The sequence below is a fragment of the Carlito syrichta genome, unplaced genomic scaffold (genome assembly GCF_000164805.1).
Source record: "Carlito syrichta isolate Samal-C Ts95f unplaced genomic scaffold, Tarsius_syrichta-2.0.1 Scaffold302902, whole genome shotgun sequence".
In the NCBI taxonomy this organism is placed as follows: Eukaryota; Metazoa; Chordata; class Mammalia; order Primates; family Tarsiidae; genus Carlito; species Carlito syrichta.
In genome coordinates this window covers 97146-118547 of record NW_007246998.1, presented here as the reverse complement: position 1 = coordinate 118547, position 21402 = coordinate 97146, and the positions used below count along the sequence as shown (strand labels likewise).

Here is a 21402-nt window from a genome sequence, read left to right as displayed (position 1 = left end):
GTCATTTTTCTTGTTTTTTTCCTCAGCTAGTATTGAAAATTAAAAGAGAATTGCCTCTTGGACTCGATCCTTGTAAAATTTTCCATAAGCCAGTCACACTCTATTAGAGTGGTCAGAGAAGAAAGGTTATTGAAAAGCTCACTTCCCTGTATAGTTCTCTTGGCATGGTTCGAAAGCCCAAATCCTATAAACTTGAAGAGACTGTCCAACATCTATAAATGCAATGACTCCAGTTAGCTTCATGGTGAGAATTCACACACACACAAAAATTCTGAACAGAAAACCAGTGTATATCCTTGTATGAGTGGAACAAAAAGTACTTACTAAAGGAAAATTTTCATGGTGATGCAAACTTGTCATTGGAATGAAACTCATAAGTTGTAAAACCAACAGAATTGTGGCAGCCCCTGCTATAGTGGCACTGACTGTATTCATGGCCAGGCTGCCTTGGATCTGAAAAGAAAGATAGAGAAAGACTGTCAGACATTTGCAGTCCCGTGTTCTTTCTGACTTTGAGAGTTCACAAAATGGCATTCTGCTCGGCTGATCTGAACTTGGAAATTGACTTAGGAAGCTCCCCGAATCTAAGGAAGAAGGAGGAAGCATCTCATACAACTGTAGTTTTGCTTACTCCAGGCTTTTATGCAGGTATCATGTTGCACGTGGAAGGTCTCAGGGCACAGAGACAAGTCAATCATTCTTGCCTAAGTGCATGGAGGAAAAATTTCTATGGACCACATCAGAACATGTCCAGAGTCCTTCTTTAGAGAACCAGCAAGTTTTGCTGTGGATCCTTACGGCTCAACCAATGTCTATTTCTCTATAACCGTCAGGCTTAACAAAAAGACACTTACCAGACTCTTGGTCACTTTCCTTCCAGCAGCAATGGACAGTGCTCCAGACACGAGAAACTGTCCAAAGAGAGAAAATCCACTCAGAGAGTGCCTCTGCACTCCCTTTCCTACAATAACCTGGCTTTTCCTACTCCCCTGCCAATAACATCTACCCAACCAATTGGCCCAAGTTTGGGGTCTGAAAGAAGTATATCACTTTTCAAGAGAAAAGGATGAAAGTATTTGCAGATTCCTGAAATTGGAGGTATTGGAAAGAAGATTAGAACTCACCAGGAAGGATCCCCATAAATGATAGTATACTTCAGTTATAGAAAGAAACGCAATTCTATAGGGTGAAGAAGTGAAAAAAGACATTGTCACTCCCAGGCACACTGTCATCAGCCCAGTCAGGATCTGTGCCACCTGGAGAGTTAAAAACATATGGTGAGAAGATGCAGTGTCTCAGGGGTAGGCCTTCCTAAGATCATTGCACATTAATTTATTTCCTACCTTTAAGACCCCAAACTTGGGAAGCCATCCAGGAATATAATCTACACATTAAGCCTTCAAGTAGAGATTGTTTTTGTTTTTTTTTCTTCACTAATAAATAGTTTTATTCAGTCTCTTTCCAGGTCCTAAATGTGTAAGTCTTGTGCAGTATAGGAAGGCTCAGAAAACTCTTTACCACAATCTATAAAATTTGACATCTTGAGGAAATCTCAGTCCTATCTCCGGAAGTGACACTTTTCTCCCAAGTCTGCACTCTCGTCTCATGCCTACTCACCCCTAGGATGCAGGGCTGCCCTTTCAAGAAGAGAAGTAGGCTCTTCTGCAGGTGAGAGGGCAAGACCCAAGCCCCTGACTGGCCTGGCTGTAAGATGTTCCCACTTCCAGAAAGGTTCATGGACAATTCCTTGGCTGCATTTGTCTCTGATGTCAAGGTGTTGCTGTTGGCACTGGGGCAGAAGAAAAAACACTGTTCAGCAGAGGTACACTTTCAAATATCTTTCTCGATTAAAATCAAAACTCCGTGGCAGAGGATTTTCTATCTCTGGAAAATAAATTCAATTTTATTTCTGCATCTCTGATTAGGGCAGAGCCTGGGTTTTTATTTATACCCTTATTCCCACACCTATCCAAGCAGCCAGTTAAGGTAAATCTTCAATGAGCTGTAGCTGCCTTATTTTCAGCAACAGTACACACTGTTATTGATTTTATTGTAGAGCTAAGTCTTGCTAGACTGAAACTTGAATATGTACTTTGTCCCTCAGATTCCAAAAGGAAAGAAACTACTCATTGTAAGATATCAGGTAAGATTTTTGTATCTTCAAGTTTCTTGTATCTCAACTTACAATGACCCATAGCTCAAGCATTCACTTCAATTTCACTGGAATTCCTAAAATAAAAACACAAGTCTATGATAAGGCATAGTCCCTTCCTACCTTTGCATCTCTTCAGAGCACACCGGTGGAATTATTGTCCTTGCTGGTGTGTGGACTCTAATTCACAGCCCTCCAGAGAGTGACCTGTGTGATGTGTAATATGTGATGAAAACCTTGCAATCAGACCAGTGGGCCACTTGTTTCCTGTGATGTATCTTACTCAGCTTGCCAGATGAGTATCTGTAATGTGTGAAGCTTTGTTCCAGATCCCTAAGATAATCATGTAACTCCACTACTCACATGCTAGGGACAGTATCAAAGCAAGAGCACTTTCTCAACCTTGGCTCCTGTCCATCCCTCTGCTTCCTGAGGACTATGCCTGAGTCTCATCACATATGGTATTAATCTTATTCCCATGTAGTCTCATGACTGGTGCTGGGCTTTGAGGATAAATCTGTCAAATCAGCGTCTCCTCCCCTCCATCCACTGTGGAAGGTTATTTTCTATAGAATCTGAAATGTCTACTCAAAAGTGTTTGCTTCCACTTAAGGATTAGTCCAATCATTCATTTCCATTTAGTCATTTCTAGAACTAGGAATTTATCTAGTCATTATAATGCTAGGACTCCATGTCAGTATTGGTTTTCTGGTCATGCTGGTATTTCTGTAATGTGTTCTGATTCTTTCCCACTATAATATTGTGATTTCATTTGACCATCATGGCCTCAGGCTCTTAGGTGGCCTTTTACGTAATAAGCGTTTTACTTGTGTGTGTGTATGTTTCAGTTAGTGATTGTCTTCCCAGATGGTGATGAAACGATGAGAAAGCTATTACAATAAAAGATAAACTATTACCTTCTATTCCTTCAGAAGTTAGACTTTAAGCAGGGTTTCTAAAAATAAACAGGTAATGAAATATTAATATTTCACTTATTTTTTATATATTATCCTCTCCATCAATCCTCTTACATAAGTCTAGCTCTATCTTTTCTGTTTCCATTTTATACCAGTCACTGTCATGTAATTCGCATTTTTTTCTTTTTTCTTTTTAATTTTTTATTATAAAGATGTTGGGTACAATTCAGGGTTAGGTATATAAACACTGATTATGCAGGTACCCTTGTTGATGAGGTATGCCCCTTCCTCCCCTAGCAGTTCCCTTCAACTGCCCATCCCACCCCACCCCCCAATAGTCTCCCGCGACTGCCAATCGCTTTCTTATAGCATTATAATTGTTCAAGGTCAGCTTATGAGTAAGAACATATGGAACTCTGTTCTTTGTTTCTGTGATAAATCACTGAGTATGATCAACTCCAAATCCATCCAAGTTGCTGCAAAGTCCATATATTTGTCCTTCTTTATGGCTGCATAATATTCCAACACAAAAGAAGGCAGGAGTTGTAATCTTACTATCAGACAAGACAACATTTAAGATATCAAAAATTTAAAAATATGCAAAAGGGCACTACATATTTATAAAAGGTTCAACTCATCCACAAGAAATATCCATTCTAAACATATATGCACCCAACACAGGAGCACCAGCATTTATAAAACAACTACTAAATAAACTAAAAAAAGATATTGACTCTAACACTATAATAGCAGGGGACCTGAATGCCCTGCTGACAGCCCAAGATAGATCATCAAGGCAAAAAATCAACAAGAAGATCCAGAACCTAAACTTGACACTTGACCAAATGGACTTAGTAGATTTTGTTTTTCTGTGTCTTCTTTTTACTTGATTTTTCTTGTGAAGTTGTTCCACCATGTGTGAAAACTGATTGGAAGTTTGTAATAAAGTTAAATATGTACCTATGCTTTGAATCAATCATTCTATTCTTATGTATATTCCCAAAAGATATAACTATTATGTCTCCAAACAGCTAATGTGAGAATAGCCACAGCTTTACTCATGGTAAATGTTAGAAAGAGACAAGTTTTTTTACTTATACATGTTTCTTCAATGTTAATTCACACAGATATTTATCTCTGACACTGATATTTGTGTTTCAATCAATAGCATTTAGTAGTTTACATGACAAGTTTTTTCTTAAAGGAACTTTAAAACATGCACATTCTATATTCACTAAGATCTTAGATTCAATTAAATACAATTTCTTTTAAATTTTTCCATTTGGAGAGAGGGAGTAGTACAAAATGATAATGTATTATATTTAATTTGTCTTTTCCTGGTTAGTATCTTTATTAGCTAACTCTATTTTCTCTTCATGCACTTTTTAATCTTCACACTATATTTTGTCAAAATACCTATTATAGTAATTAGTTTTTTAAATTGTTTCCAGAAGTTATTTTTATATTCTGGACACATGTTAAAAATGTGCCCCCACCCTCACCCAAGAGGGCATATTAGTGGCTTTTAGTGTGCTTCAGTAATTTGGAAATGAAAAAAAAATGTGTTGAAAAGATAAACTCAGTGACTTCAATTCAAGAAGGAAAATGGGGGTTCACTGGAACAGCAGAAGACGCCCCAGACTCCAGGGAGGAGGTGAACAGGGCCCAGTGACCATGTTCAGCAGATAAAAGTGAGTGGAGTCCCAGTACAGTAGACAGGACGGACAGTTTCCCTGACATTCACCTTTCAGCTAGGGATCCAGCCAACCTAGGCTTTGGGAGAGCACCCTGTGTCTCCCAAGCCCTGGAGCTAACTTAGGGAGAGGCTGAGAGACAGAGGGAAAGACCCCAGGAACAGCTGCAGACTGTTCTCTCAGACCTGGATCCAAGAGGAAGATGCCATTTTTAATCCAGCTCAGACCAGTAATTGAATACTCAGCAACAGTCACCAGTGCAGGCATTTAAATCTTAGACCACAGAGTGGAGCATTGCTTGAGAGTGAGGGAAGGGCCCCCACAGCTGAAACTGAGCAGGGATTGTAGAGAACTCCCCGGAAGTAGGGGCCAGAATTGGGCTCACTCCTGTCGCAGGCCTGGAGTGAGAGAAGAGTGGTTGATGCCACAGTTTCTCCCAGTCAGTGAGACTTACAAACAAGGTCGGCTTTGGGACCCTGAATCGATCTCTGTGTGTCACTGCTGAGAGCCCCTGCCTGGTCGACTGGGATAGTATGTCCCCATAATACTAAAGAACAGGAGGGACCCCACTCCTGCATGCAGAGAATAGCAGCCTGAGTGGCAGCAGGTTAAAAAAGAAACCTCCTACCTGGATGCCCAAACTAGCAACCTTAGTGGCAGAAAAACTGCTGAAGCCATGATTTCTCCCAGGTAGCAAGACCTGCAGCCAGAGTCAGGCTTGCAACCTGGAAATAGCTTGCGAGTGTCAGTCCTAGGCATCCCAGCCTACTGCCCAACTCAGTCAGGGAATTGTGCCCCTGTAATACAAGGAGCAGGCAGACTCCATTTCTGTACTTCTGAGTTAGCAGGCCGAGCCACCCCACCTGTGCTGAGTAGGGATCTTGGTGCACAGTGGCCGCCTTTGTCTCGCACCCAGGCATATCTCCAGGCATCTGGAGCACCTTCCCACCTGGATTGGCAGCCTGAGCCTCTCCGCCCTTTCTGTGCAGAGACCTTGGTGCAAGGGGCCCTCTCGAATCCATGCCCAAGCATATCTCCAGGCGTCTAGAGCATCTGTTCACCTCTCAGCCTCATCCTTTCTAACCTTTCTGTGCAGAGATCTCGCTACAGAGAGGTCCTCTCGGCTCTATGCCCAGGCATATCCCCAGACATTTGGTGCACCTGCCAGCCTGGATGGGCAGCTGAGCAGCCTCACCCTTCCTGCACAGAGAACTTGGTACATTGGTGTTCCTGCCACACCAAGCCTGGCACACTCTTGAGCATTCAGCACCCCTACTCACCTGGATGAACTGAGCTACCCTTTTCTCCTGAAAAGACCTTTGTTACACCACTGGCTACTTTGCTTCTTGCCAAGGGGACATACCCTCAGACATCTGAACCATCCAGATACCTGGATCAGCAACCTGAGCTGCCCCACCCCTGCAGTACAAAAATCTTGGTACAGGAGAGCTCTCTCTGCCCAATACACAGGCAAGTTTCCTGGCATTCCGTGCACCTGCTTGCCGGATCACTGACCTGTCCTGCAACCCCTTCCCTGCAAAGACTATCTTGTAAAACTATCTCGCTTCTCACCAGGACATACTTTATTTATTTTTTAAAATTATTTATTTATTATAAAGATGTGGGGTACAATTCAGGGTTAGGTATACAAACACTGATCATGCAGGTACCCTTGTTGATAAGATGTGCCCCTCGCACCCCTGGCAGTTTCCCTCAACTGCCAGTCCCACCCCTCCTCCCCTGACAGTTTTCCACTGCCAATCACTTTCTTATAGCATTATAATTGTTCAAGGTCACCTTATGAGTGAGAACATATGGAACTCAGTTCTTTGTTTCTGTGATATATCACTGAGTATGATTGACTCCAAGTCCATCCAATCTGCTGCAAAGTCCATATATTTGTCCTTCTTTATGGCTGCATAATATTCCATTGTGTATATGCACCACATTTTTTTTATCCAGTTCAGCTTCGATGGGCAACACAGTAGGTTCCATGTTTTTGCTATTGTGAATAGAGCTGCAACAAACATACGTATGCGGGTATCTTTTTAGTAGAATAACTTGAGTTCCTCTGGGTATATTCCCATAGGGAAATTGCTGGGAACTGGCAACAAATTCCTGTACAGAATCCTAAAGGTCAATACCTTAAGAAATAAGATAGACAAGTGGGACCTCATCAAATTAACGAGCTTCTGCAAAGCAAAAGAAACTATCAAGAGAGCAGGGAGACAGCCCACAGAATGGGAAAAAATATTTGTCAACTGTATATCTGACAAAGGCCTAACATCTAGGATCTACAAGGAACTTAAACACACCGACGGAAAAAAATCAAACAGTCCCTTTAAAAAGTGGCAAAAGACGTGAATAGACACTTCTCAAAAGAAGATATACGGGCAGCCAATAGACACATGAAAAAGTGCTCAACCTCACTCATCATCAGAGAAATGGAAATCAAAACCACATTGAGACCCACCAAACCCCTCTAAGAATGGCCATCATTAATAAAACAAAAAACAACAGATGCTGGCGAGGATGTGGAGAAAAAAAAACACTTCTACACTGCTGGTGGGAATGCAAACTTGAACAACCTCTCTGGAAAATAGTCTGGAGATTTCTGAAAGAACTAGAAATTGACCTTCCATATGACCAGGGCACATGGAAAGTCAAGTTGGTGCACCCACTTACCCAGATTAGGAGCCTGCCACCCTTCCATTCCTGAGGAGATTTCTTGGTGTAGCAGGACACTCTCTGCTCTATGCCTGGACACATCTCCAGTAGGTGCCGCTGCTCCCTGGAATAAGAACTTAAGCCACCACCCTACTCTCACATAAAGAACTTGGTGTGGGATGCTCCCTCTACCCCACACCCAGATGTAATTCCAGGCATTGAGCAGTTTTGTCCACGGTTAAGGAGGCTGAGCACCCTTCTCTTCCCATGCAAAAACCATGTTGTGGAGGCAGTTTATCTGCTCCTTCACTGAGCATATCACCCAGCCAGGAGTGCACTCACTCCCCTGGAATAGGAGGAACTTGAACTGTCCCTACCATTTGCTGCGAATAACTCATTGCAGCCACGGTTTATCTGCTAGTCACCAGGGTATTTTCCCAGGCACTTTGAATACCTGTTCACCTGAATTAAGAACCTGAGCTGCCCCTCCCTTCAGGAGTAGAACTGTTGGTGCAATCGTGCTATCTCTGTTCAACACCCAAATTCCCAGGTATCTGGAACACCCACTCTTCTACTTTTGGAGTTTTGTCCACCCCCTCTTTCTGTGCAGAAAACCTGGGGCAGTAAAATTTCCCCAATGCCATGTGTAGACACACCTCTGGGCACTTGGTGACCACATGCCAGACTTTGCCTCCAAATTGGTACTGGTACCTGCCATTGGTAGACCTGGAGGTGGACCTGCCAATCTTGGAACCCTCTGCCCAAGAATTCAGGGCACTGTCCATGCCACAGATCAGCTCATTAGCTGAGGCAACAGAGAGCTTCTCCCAGTAAACAAGAATCAAGTCAATAGTCATCAATGTTGGCAGTATCTGGCTCTTACCCATAAGCATGACCACTGGCCTGGAGGTTGAATGATGCAACACAATAGGAAATCTACTGTCACAAGTGCACAGTACTGAGGAACAAGATAAGCTTCCTGAGCCCTTCACCACTCTGGCCCCCCAGGAAGCAGTGAGCTGGCCCGCACCCCCATTACACTGCTACTACAGCTCACACTCAGGAAAGCCGACATAAAAAGACTATCTATATCCAAGAAACTTACACAGACTCTATGCCACTGAAATTACCTACAACCAAAGACAATCTTAAGCAAAAAGAAAAAAGCCAGAAGCATCCTACGACAAGACTTCAAACGTCACTACAAGGCTTCAGTCAACAAAACATGGTACTGGTGCAAAAAATAGACACATAGACCAGTGGAACATAATTAAGGACCCAAAAATAAATCCACGTATTTACAGCCTGGTTTTCAATAAAGGCACCAAAACATACCCTGGGGAAAGAACATTCTCTTCAATAAATGGTGCTGGGTAAACTGAATATCCATATGCAGAAGAGTGAAATTAGAAGCCAATCTTTCATCATATGCAAAAGTCAACTCGAGATTGATTAAAGACTTAAATGGAAGGTCAAAAAGCATAAAATTACTAGAATTAAATTCAGGGAGACACTTCAAGACATTGGTCTAGTCAAAGTTTTTATGGCCAAGACCTCAAAAACATGAGCCACAGAAACAAAAATACACAAATGGGACTGTACTGAACTTCTGCACTGCACAATAGAGTGAAGAGACAACCCACAGAATGGAAAAACATATGTGCAAACTGTTCATCTGACAAGAGAGTAAATATACAAGGAACTCAAACAACTAAACAGCAAGAAGCAAATAATACCATTGAAAAGTGGACAAGCCGGGCTCGGTGGCTCAGCCTGTAATCCCGCACCTTGGGAGGCTGAGGTGAGTGAATTGTCTGAGCCCGCGGGTTCGAGACCCGCCTGGACAGGCGAGACCTCATCTCTACAATGAATCAAAAATGAGCCGGGCGTGATAGCGCGCACCTGTAGTTCCAGCTACTTGGAAGGCTGAGGCGGAAGGATTGCCGGAGCCTAGCAGGTCGAGGCTGCGGTGGCTGGGATCGGCCACTGCACTCCAGTCTGGGCGACTGAGTGAGATTGCAACTCCAAAAAAAAAAAAAGAAAAGTGGACAAACTACCCAAGCAACTTGGTGAGATCTCATCTCTAAAATAAATCACAAAAAGTAGCTAGGCGTGGTGGCGTGTGTCTGTAGTTCCAGCTACTTGGAAGACTGAGGTGGAAGGATAGCCTACGTCCAGCAGGTTGAGGCTGCGGTGGCCATAAGCGTGCCACTGCAATCCAACCTGAGTGACAAGAGTGAGACTCCAACTCAAAAAGAAGAGGGGATGGGGGCAAAGAATGTGAGAAGACATTTCTCAAAAGAAGACATACCAATGGCTAGTTAATATATGAAAACATGCTCAACATCATTGCTCATCAGGGAAATACAAGTCAAGAGCACTACTGAAATATTGTATTTCACTTACAATGAATATTCTTTTTTTTTTTTTTGAGTTGGAGTCTGACTCTGTCACCCAGACTCGAGTACAGTGGCATGCTCACGACCACCGCAGCCTCAACCTACTGGGCTCCAGCTATCCTTCTGCCTGTCTTCCAAGTAGCCGGAACTACAGGCACACACTCCCACGCTTGGCTAATTTTTGATTTACGTAGAGACGAGATCTCGCCAAGTTGCCCAGGGGGGTCTCAAACCCATGGGCTTAGGCAATCCACTCGCCTCGGCCTCCCAAAGTGCTGGGATTACAGGCTGAGCCACGGAGCCTGAGCTACAATGGATATTCTTAAAAAAGATAGAAATAACAGATGCTGGCAAGAATGTGGAGAACAGGGAACTCATACATTGTTGGTGGGAATGTAAATTAATATAACCTCTATGAAAAACAATATGGAGAGTTCTCAAATAACTAAAAATTTAACTACTGTGCAGTCCAGCAATCCCACTACTGGGTATCTATCCAAAACTAACAAAATCAGTAGGTCAAAGATATAATAAATCAACTTACATGTTTATCGCAAAACTGTTACCAACAGCAAAGATATGGAATCAACATATGTGTTCATCCAACAAACAAATGGATGATGCAAACATGGAATATAGACACATAAAAAATACCATGTGGTCATAAAAACAATGAATCATGACACTTGTAACAACATGGATGAAACTCGAGATCATTATGTTAAGTGAAATAAACCAGGCACAGAAAGACAGATATTGCATGTTCTCACTTATACGTGGGAGCGAAAAAAGTTGATCTCATAAAGGAGAGACTAGAATGATGGATAACAAAGTCTGGGAGAGTTGGATGGGTGGGAGAGAAGAAGAGATGTAGGTTAACAGGTACAAATATACAGTTAGATAAAAGGTGTAAGTTCGATTATACAGCAGCAGAGTAGGGAGATTGATTATAGTTAACAACAGCATACTGTACATTTCAAAGTTACTAGAAGAAAGATTTGAATTGCCCCCAAAACACAGTGGTGAAAAATACTCCAAGTGGTACACAATACCTCAAATACTCTGACTTATTGCCCATTCTATACATGCAACAGAATATTACATATATCCCATGAATATGCAAAATGTTATATGCCAATAAAAATATACAGAAAAAATTTAAGGCAAAAAAAAGAAAGCGTTAGAAAGAAGGAAAATTCACCAGAAGTATGGCACTCACCTGTAAAATTGATCATGGAATAGAAGGACATTCAGACTAGTTGAAACAACTTGGGTGGGCAATGTTACCAAACGTGCTCCAATACAAAAGACAACCCCTACAACATAGAATTATTGTGTCCAAAATGCCAATGGTGCCACTTTTGAGAAATCCTCCTTTAAAGGCAGAACAATTTGAGGGACAGTCAATTTTCCCCAAAAACTAAGAAAAATGAAACATTTTGAAGTGATGTTTAAAACCTGGAAATTCCATATGCAACTTTATTATAGCTTCTTTATTACTGTGTAAAAAATTATCACAATTTAATTGTTTAAAACCATGTATGTTTATTATCTCACAGCTTCTTTGGTTTCGTAGTCTGGGTATGGCTTCACTGGTCTTCATTGCTGCAATCTAAAGCGTCAGCAAGACCTATAAGCTCATCTTAGGACAAACTGGGGAAGAATTCACTTCCAAGCTTATAGGTTATTAGCAAAATTCAGTTCCTTGCAGTTCTTCAAACCGTAAGCCTCAGCTTCTTGCTGACTTTCTGCTAGGGATCACTCTCAGTTTCTTGGTACACGAACCTGTTCATAGCACAACAGAACCCTTTGCCTCTATACGCTCAGCAAAGAAGAGCATCTGCTAGCAAGACAGTTGTTATTTTCTGTAATGTGATTATGAAAATAATATTCTATCACCTTTGCCAGATTCTATAGGTTACAGGCAAATGACTGGCCAAGGATGTGGTCAGTCTTGGAGTATGTTCCATGTGGTGATGAGTAGAATGCATATTCCTTGGTTGTTGGGTGGAAAACAGTGTGGTAAAACCTAAAAGATCTAAAAATCAGCCTTCCATATAACTCAGCAATCCCCCTTCTGAGAATATACCTGGAAGAACTCAAATCACTCTACAAAAAAGATACCTACACACATATGTTTATTACAGTATTATTCACAATAGCAAAAATATGGAACCAACCATGCTACCATAGAAACTGGACTGATATAAAAAAATATGGTTCATACACACGATGGAATATTATGCAGCCATAAAGAAGGACAAATATATAGACTTCACAGAAACTTGGATGGATTTAGATTCTATCATACTCAGTGATCTATCACAGAAACAAAGATCTGAGTACCACATGATTCACTCATAAGCGGACCCTAAACATAATACTGAAAGAAAGGGGCTGTCAACAGTGAGACACTACCAGGGAAGGGGGAAGCAAATAATATCAATAAGAGCACCCAATCTTAAACCAGGTGAAGTGGGGACCAACAAGAGGCCCAAACTTTACCTGTATGATGATCACTTATGTACCTAACCCTGAACTGTACCCACATCTTTTAAAAAAGAAAGAAAGAGAGGTATGGTCTAATGAGTGTGTCACCAGCAGACCTACTCTAAAGTAATTGCTACAGAACAAGGTTGATACAGAAAGAAAATTAAAAGAAAAAACCTCTAGAATTTCTGAAATAAAGAGCAATGAGAATGGCAAATATCTAGACAGATATAGTGCACTTGTCTTTATAAATTTTAAAAAATCATGTTTGATGGTTGAAGCAAAAATTATAATGTTTAATATGGTCCTAAATAAACATAGACACAATATTCCAGACAACTTGGTAATAAATGTGAGAGGATAAAAATATCTAAATAGTGAAAGACTTTTAAATTCCACTTTAGTGATAAAATGTTCATTCTTGTAGATTACAATGTATACTTCTAAAGCAACCAGTAAAATATATAGATATACAAATAGACATACTAAAATAAAACCCATGTAAATAAATTAAAGTGTAACCAGTAAAATATAGAGATATACAAATAGACACACTAAAATAAAATCCATGCAATCAGTAAAATATATAGGTACGTAAACAGACATACTAAAATAAAACCCATGCAAATAAACTAAAATGTAATTTTAAAAATAATTAAAGTAACACACAGGAATATAGGACAGGAAAGAAGACACAGAGGAAAGAAATCACATGGAATAAAAAGGAAACAAAAGAAGAAATTACAGATTTATATTCTAATATATCAGTAATCTCATATAGTGTATATAGTCCATACCTATCAATTAAAAGACATATTGGCAGAATGGAGGCGAAAGCATTCCAAATATTTACTGTCTAAAAGAAATTCACTTTAAAAATAATGGCATAGGTAATATAAAAGTGAAATTATGGAAAAATATATCATGCAGACACTAATCAAAGGCAAGTGGAGTGGATATATTAAAACGAGAAAGTAGACATTGGAACAAAGAAAAATATCTGCAATAAGGATAGACATTACATAAAAATAAAAGAATCAATTCACCAACAAAGTATAATAACCTTGAATGTTTTTTCACTAGGGATCTTCAACTCACACATCAAAATCTGACAAAAACTGAAAGAGAAATGATAAAAACAAAACAAAACAATTATACCTGAGGACATCAACATCTCTCAGTCCATGGGACAGTCCCTAGACAGATAGTCAGCAAAGGTATAAAACAATTTTTAAAATCATCAAACAGCACAGAATATAACTAAAAGTTATAGACTACTTCATCTAAAAACAGCAGAATACAAATTATTTTCATGTATGTATGGAACATTCACCATGACAGATTATATATGGGGTCATAAAACAACATTAACCTTTGCATGATAGTCATTTTTGGCCCTATGAAGGATTTCTCCCACTGCATTAAATAAAATACATCATAAATTAACATTTGCCAACAACATGATATTTTTCTTACATTTTTGCCAATTTCTGAACTATTAGTCAATGAGTTATCATTAAAAATGGATGAAAAAGTAGGTACATCCAGCTTCTGTGGCATGCAAGTAAACTTTGTCATAATATGCTCTCCCTACTATTCCTTCCGGTTGTTTGGAAAACCCTTGTCATATAAAAATTGGGAGAAGGGTTTTCCAACCAACCAGGAGGAATAGTAGGGAAAGAATATTAAATAGCTAAAAGTATAAGGTAATAAAGCCAACAATATGAATTTTATAAGCTAACATAAAATATTCTCAATTAAAATAATGTTTTTTAAGGAAATCCTTAATTCAGAAGCAAACATTCATATACAGTCTTTACTACATGAAGCCAGGGAAACATGCATCCAATCAACTGTGGCTTTGGCGGGTGAGACTCAGGCATAATCCTCAGGAAGCAGAGGGATGGACAGGAGCCAGGGTTGAGAACGTGCTCTTGCTTTGATACTGTCCCTAGCATGTGAGTGGTGGAGTTACATGATTATCTTAGGGATCTAGAACACATTACACATTAAAGATACTCGTCTGGCAAGCTGAGTGAGATACATCACAGGAAACAAGTGGCCCACTGGTCTGATTGCAAGGTTTTCATCACATATTACACATCACACAGGTCACTCTCTGGAGGGCTGTGAATTAGAGTCCACATACCAGAAAGGACAATAATTCCACTGGTGCACTTTGGTAGTGCAAAGGTAGAAAGAGCTCATGCCTTATTGTAGACTTATGTTTTTCCCTTAGGAGTCTAAGTGAAAGTGATGTGAATGCCTGGGATCTAGGGGTCACCATAAGTTGAGATCCTGGAAACTTGGAAATGGAAAAATCTTGCTTGACATCTCGCTGTCAGTGGTCAGTTTCTTTTCCTTCTGGAATCCGAGAGGGAAGGTACATGTTCAAGTTTCAGGCTGGCAAGGCTTAGATGCTCTGGTTTAGGATGGGTAACACTGTGCTCTTGCCAAATTTATCTTAGCAGACTGCTTTAGGTGGTATGGGATGAGGATATAAGTAAAAACTCAGACTTTGGTTTAATCGAATCTACAGAAAGAAGATTTATTTCCCAGAGATACAAAATCCCCCGCCAGTGGGTTTGATTTGAAAGTGGCTTTATACTGAAAGTGTCTTCTCCTCTAGTGCCAACAGCAACACCTGGACATCAGAAGCAGATGCAGCCAAGGGCTTCACCATAAACCTTCCTGAGAGTGAGAATGTCTTGCAGCCAGGTAGGTCAGGAGCTTGTGTCTTGCCCTCCCACCCCCAGAAGAGTCTACTGCTCTTCCAGAAAGGGCAGCTCCAGGTCCTAGGGGTGAGTGAACACAAGGCTGGAGCACAGGCTTGGAGAAAAAGTGCCACTTCCTGAGACAGGTCTGGAATTTCCTCCAAATGTCAAGTTTTCTACATCATTGAGTGTGGGGAAGAACTCACTGAAACTTCCTGAATTACAGAAACCTTACAAAGTCAAGAAATGGAAAGAGATTGAATAAAGCTCTTCACTATTAAAGGGGAAATATTGTCTTGTATAGAAAATATATAAATACATCATTTAAAAGCCAATAATAGCAACCTGTATTGGATAAAGGAACAGATTAATGTTTAAATTGTTTAAGTGTACATTTAAACTGTAATGTTTAAATAATTTCCCAAGTTTGGAGTCTCAGAGGTAGACAAGAAATTAATTTGCAGTTATCTTAGGAAGGTTCCCCCCCAAAAAGCTGTAACTCCTCATAGGATGCCCCAGGTGGCTTGGACCTGATTGGGCTGATGACACTGTGCCTGGGAGTGACAATTGCTCCTTTTATTTACCTACTTATAGCATGGGATTTTTTCCTTACAAATGACATAAACTATCCTATATGAGAATCCTCCTAGGTGAGTTCCAGTCCTTGTTTTACGGCCTCCAGTTTCAGGTATCTGCAAATACCTTCATCCTTTCTTCTTTAAAACTCCATGCCTTAGCCGGGCTCAGTGACTCAGCTTGTAATCCCGCGCTTTGGGAGGCTGAGGTGAGTGAATTGCCTGAGCCCGCGGGTTCGAGACCCGCCTGGGCAGCGAGACCTCATCTCTACAATAAATCAAAAAAATTAGCCGGGCATGGTAGCACACGCCTGTAGTTCCAGCTACTTGGAAGGCTGAGGCGGAAGGATCGCCGGAGCCCAGCAGGTCGAGGCTGCGGTGGCCGGGAGCGGCCACTGCACTCCAGTCTGGGCGACAAAGTGAGACTCCAACTCAAAAAAAAAACAAAAAACCCATGCCTTTCTTCCAGCTTAGACCAGTTGTCTGGGTCGATCGTTTTGGCAGAGGAGTGAGAGAAGCCAGGAGATATTTGTAGGAAAGGGAGGGCAGAAGCAAACTGAGTGAATTGTCTCTCTTTGGTGAGTTCTTCCATGTCTGGAGCACTGCCCACTGCTTCTGGAAGGAAAGTGCCCAGGGGCCTGGTAAGTGACTTTTTGTTGACCCTGACGGTTCTAGAGAAATAGATGCTAGAAATGTTCTGATGTGGCCCTCAGGAAGTATTCCTCCATGGCACTTAGGCAAGAATGATTGGCTTAATGCTGTTCTCTGTGACATTCCATGTGCGGCAAGGTACTTGCACTACAGCCTAAAGCAATCAAAGTTGCTACTGTACAAGATGTTTCCTCCTTCTCTAGAGTGGGAAAGCTGTATAAGTTGATTTCCAAATTCAAATAAGATGAGTTGAACTTAATTTTGTGGCCTCTCAAAGGCAGGCAGAACATGAGACTGCAGGTGTACAGCAATCTTTCTCTCTCCTTTTCAGATCCAAGGCAGCCTGGGAATGAATACAGTCAGTACCACTATAGCAGGTTTGGACACAATTCTGATGGCTTTAGAAGTAATATACTTCTTCATAAGCATACAGTGCATCTATTCCTAGGACATTTTTACTGTCACAGCACGTACTTCCTGTTCCACTCGTTCATGATATAAACTGGTTTTATATTCAGAAGCTTTCTTTGTGAATTCTCACCATGGAGATAACCAGCTGGATTCGTTGAATTTACAGATACTGGACTGTCTCCTGAAGTTTATAGGAGTTGGACCATGCCAAGAGGACTGTACAGAAACCTGAGCTTTTTTTTTTTTTATTTGGAGTCTCATTCTGTCGCCCAGACTGGAGTGCAGTGGCCGCTCCCAGCCACCGCAGCCTCGACCTGCTGGGCTCCGGCGATCCTTCTGCCTCAGCCTTCCAAGTAGCTGGAACTACAGGCGTGCACTACCACGCCCGGCTGATTTTTTATTTATTGTAGAGATGAGGTCTCACTGCCCAGCCGGGTCTCGATCCCGCAGGCTCAGGCAATCCACTCACCTCAGCCTCCCGAAGGCGCGGGATTACAGGCTGAGCCACCGAGCCCGGCGAAACCTGAGCTTTTTAATAACATTTAATCATATTTCATTAGTGACCACTCTGATGCTGAGTGGTTGTCAGTGGAAAATTTTGTAAGGATTCAGAATCCAAAGAGAACTAGTTGAATTTGAAACCCTAGCTTAGGGGAACTTGGAATTTTAACAATTTTTTTTTCATTTTAAAGGTGTGTGGTACAAATCAGGGTTATGTATACAAATGTTCATTTGTAGGCACCCTTGTTGATGAGATGTTTCCTCCTCCCACCCCTGCCCTGGCAGTTTCTCACTACTGCCAATCCCTTTCTTATAGTATTTCAATAATCGCTCAAGGTTCTCTTATGAGTGAGAACATATGGTACTCAGTTCTTTATTTCTGTGACAGGTAACTCAGTATTATAGAATCCAAACCAAAGTTCATAACTTTGTTCTTTTTTTTTTTTTTTTGAGTTGGAGTCTCACTCTGTTGCCCAGGCTGGAGTGCAGTGGCATGCTCGTAGCCACCACAGCCTTGACCTGCTGGGCTCTGGTGATCCTTCCACATCAGCCTTCCAAGTAGCTGGAACTACGCGTGTGCCCTACCTCACCTGGCTAATTTTTTGTTTTATTGTAGAGACAAGGTCTCACCATGTTGCCCAGGCTGGTCTTGAACCTGAAGGCTCAGGCAAGCCTCTCGCCTTGGCCTCCCAAAGTGCTGGGATTACAGGCTTGAGCCACTGCACCTGGCAATTTTGTTCTTCTTCATGGCTGCATAATATTCCATTGTGTATATGTACCACATTTTTTTAATCCAGTCCTCTTTCGATGGGCAGCATGGTTGTTTCCATGTTTTTGCTATTGTGAATAATGCAGCAATAAACATGCATGTGCAGGTATCTTTTTCATAGAGTGATTTGAATTCCTCTGGATATATTCCCAGAATGGGGATTATGGGATTTTATGGAAGATCAATTTTTAGATTTTTTAGGAATTGCCAAACTGTCTTCCACAGAGGTTGTACTAGTTTACACTCCCACCAACAGTGTAGAAGTGTTTCCTTTTCCCACATCCTCTCTAGCAGAACATGGAGAATTAATAGCTGTAGGTACTTCATAATTTTCAGGGATTATGAGCAACCAACTGTGAGGGCCAGGTGGTATAGATGCATTTTCTTGACTGTACTGTGCATCTTAGGTGAGGGAAAAGATCAGGGGGTTCATTGCAGGCTGTTTTGTGTCTTAAGAAGCAATTGGTTGCCAAGATCAAAGGAGAGTTCTAAACTAAAAAAAATAAAACAAACAAACAAAAAACCAAAATGGGGTGTGGACTATGGATAAAACAATAACAAATGTTTTGTTTTGTTGTGGTAAGAACATTTAACTTGAGATTAACCACTAGCACATTTTAAGTGTGTAAGATATCCTTGTTGACTAGATACACCAGAAGTCTAGAGTTTATTCATCTTGCTTGACTGAAACTTTATGTCTCTTGACTAGCAACTCCTCATCTCCCCAACTCCCAGATTCTGGCAACTAGCATTTCACTCTCCAAATTCTATGAGTTAAACTATTTTATATACCTCTTATGACTGGAATCATGCAGTGCTTGGCTTTCTGTGACTGGCTCATTTCATCCGAATAACACTCTCAAGGTTCATTCATGTTGTGGTATAATGCAGAATTTCCTTGTTTTTCCAGGCTGAACAGCATTCCATTGTGTGTATATACCACATTTTTTTAACCCATTTGTCTTTCAATGGACATCTAAATTGTTTCCACGTCTTGGCTGTTGTGAATATTGATACCGTGAACACAGGAGTGCTATTATCTCTTTGAGAGCCTGATTTTACTTTTTTTGGGTAAATACCCAGAAGTGAGATTGCTGAATCATATGGTAGTTAGTTCAATTTTTAAGTGTTGAGGAGATTCTGTATGCTTTCCATAGTGATGACACTGCTTGCATTTCCACCAACAGTGTGCAAGGGTAACAGCTTGACATTCTCATCAATACTTGTCATTTGTTTGTTTATAGCAGCCATCATAAAAAGGTGTGAGATGATATCTTATTGTAGTTTCAATTTGAATTTTCATGCTCATTAGTGACTTCAGTACTTTTTCATATAATTGTTGGCCATTTGGAGAATGTCTATGGAAGTCAGCCATTTTTAAATCAGATGAATACTTTTTAAATATTGAATTGCATATGTTTCTTATATCTTTTGGAAATGATGCCATATCTTGTATATACTATAAATATTTTCTCCCATGTTTAAGTTACCTTTTCAATTTTTTTCCCTGCAGTTTTGGTGTCGTAGTTATAAAATCATTGTCAAGACCAATGTTATGAAGCTTTTCTCCATTTTTTTTCTAGTTTTACAGTTTGGGGTGTTTAATCAAGTTGACTTTTGTGTTTGGTGTAAGGTAAAGATCCTTTTTTTATTCTTTTGAATGTGTATAATCTGGTTTTCCCAACATAACCTATTTAAGAAACTATCCTTTCGTTTGTGTTCTTGGAAACCCTGTTGAAGATCTGTTGATCATGTAGGTGGATATATATCTAGGGTCTCTATTCTGTCCCATGGGTCTATAGATCTGTCTTTGTGCCAGTACTATACTGTTTTTCTTATTGTACCTTTGCAATATACTTTGAAATTAGGTAGTGTGAAACTTCCAGATTCGTTCTTCTTTCTCAAGATTGTTTTGAACCTTTATGATCTTTTGTGACTCTATATACATCTTATACATTTTTTCTATTGCTATGAAAATGCCATTGCACTGGGCACGGTGGCTCATGCCTGTAATCCCAGCACTCTGGGAAGCAGAGGCGAGAAGATTGCCTGAGTTCACGGTTTCAGGACCAGCCTGAGCAACATGGCAAAACTTCGTATATATATAAAAACTTTATATATATATAAATCAGCCTGGTGTGGTAGTGTACACCTGTGGTTCCAGCTACTTGCAAGGCTGAGGGTGAAGGATTGCCTGAGCCCAGCAGGTTGAGGTTACAGTAGCCATGAGTGTGCCAATGCACTCCAACCTGGATGACAGAGCAAGACTTACTCAAAAAATAATAATTATAAAAATAAATTTAAATGTTATTGGGATTTTGAAAGGGATTGTATTGATTTATAGATTATTTTGTATAATATGTACATTTTTATCACTATTGAATTGTCTAATCCATGAACAAAGGGATATCATTCTAATCTTTCTCATTTGTATTTATTTGTTTATTTATGTATTTATTTTTAGAGACGGGGTCTTGATGTGCCACCCAGGCTGTGGTGCAGTGGTGTGATCTTAGGTCACCGCAACTGCAAAACCCTAGGCTCAAACAATCCTCTTGCCTCATTCTCCCAAGTGACTAGGACGACAGATGTGCACCATCAAGCCTGACTAATTGTTGTTGTTGTTGTTGTTGTTGTTGTTGTTGTAGAGACAGGGTCTTGCTAGGTCACTCAGGCTGGCCTTGATTTCCTGGTCTCAAACTATTCTCCCAACTTGGCCTCCCAAAGTGCTGGAATTGCAGGCATGAACCATTGTGCCTACCCTAGTATATTGTTTATGTATATGTATTTTGTTTAATTTCTTTCCTTTATAAAAAAAAATTTAGTTTTAAAATTGTGGGGTACAATTCAGGGTTAGGTGTACAAATATTCACTGTGCAGGTACCCTAGTAGATGAGGTATGTCCCCCCTTCCCCAGGTAGTTTCCCACTACTGCCAATTCCACCTCCCCACCCCACCCCCCACACTCCCACAGTTTCCCACTACTGTCAATCCTTTTCTTATAGTGTTACAATAGTTGTTCAAGGTCTACTTATGAGTGAGAACATGTGATACTCAGTTCTTTGTTTTTGCGATTGATCACTCGGTATTAGAGCCTCTACGTCCAAACAGGTTGCTGCAAAGTTCATGGTTTTATTCTTCTTTATGGCTGCATAATATTCCATTGTGTATACGTGCCACATGTTTTTAATCCAGTCATCTTTTGATGAGCAGCATGATTGGTTCCATGTTCTTGCTATTGTAGACAATGCTGCGACAAACATATGTGTGCAGGTATCCTTTTTGTCTTTTTGAGTTCTTCCAGGTATATTCCCAGTAGGGGGATTGCGGGGTCATGTGGAAGGTCGATTTTTAGAATTTTTATGAATCGTCACACTGTTTTCCACAGAGGTTGTACTAGTCTGCACTCCCACCAACAGTGTAGAAGCGTCCCTTTTCACCACATCCTCTCCAGCATCTGTT

At 40.7% G+C, this 21402-nt stretch overlaps 1 protein-coding gene across 1 annotated transcript in view; it reads right to left on the bottom strand.

Annotated features, from left to right (window-relative positions):
* Positions 1-324: 324 nt before the first annotated feature.
* The window catches only part of LOC103259580 (membrane-spanning 4-domains subfamily A member 6A-like), a gene marked incomplete at its 3' end in the record, with an annotated part of 73248 nt that continues 52170 nt past the window's right edge, over positions 325-21402 (bottom strand). The window contains exons 9-11 of the mRNA XM_021711903.1: positions 1618-1789; positions 855-911; positions 325-453 (exon numbers count right to left, since the gene is read on the bottom strand). Coding sequence (XP_021567578.1) covers positions 325-453; positions 855-911; positions 1618-1789 — 358 coding nt within the window. The remainder of the gene's footprint in view (positions 454-854; positions 912-1617; positions 1790-21402) is intronic.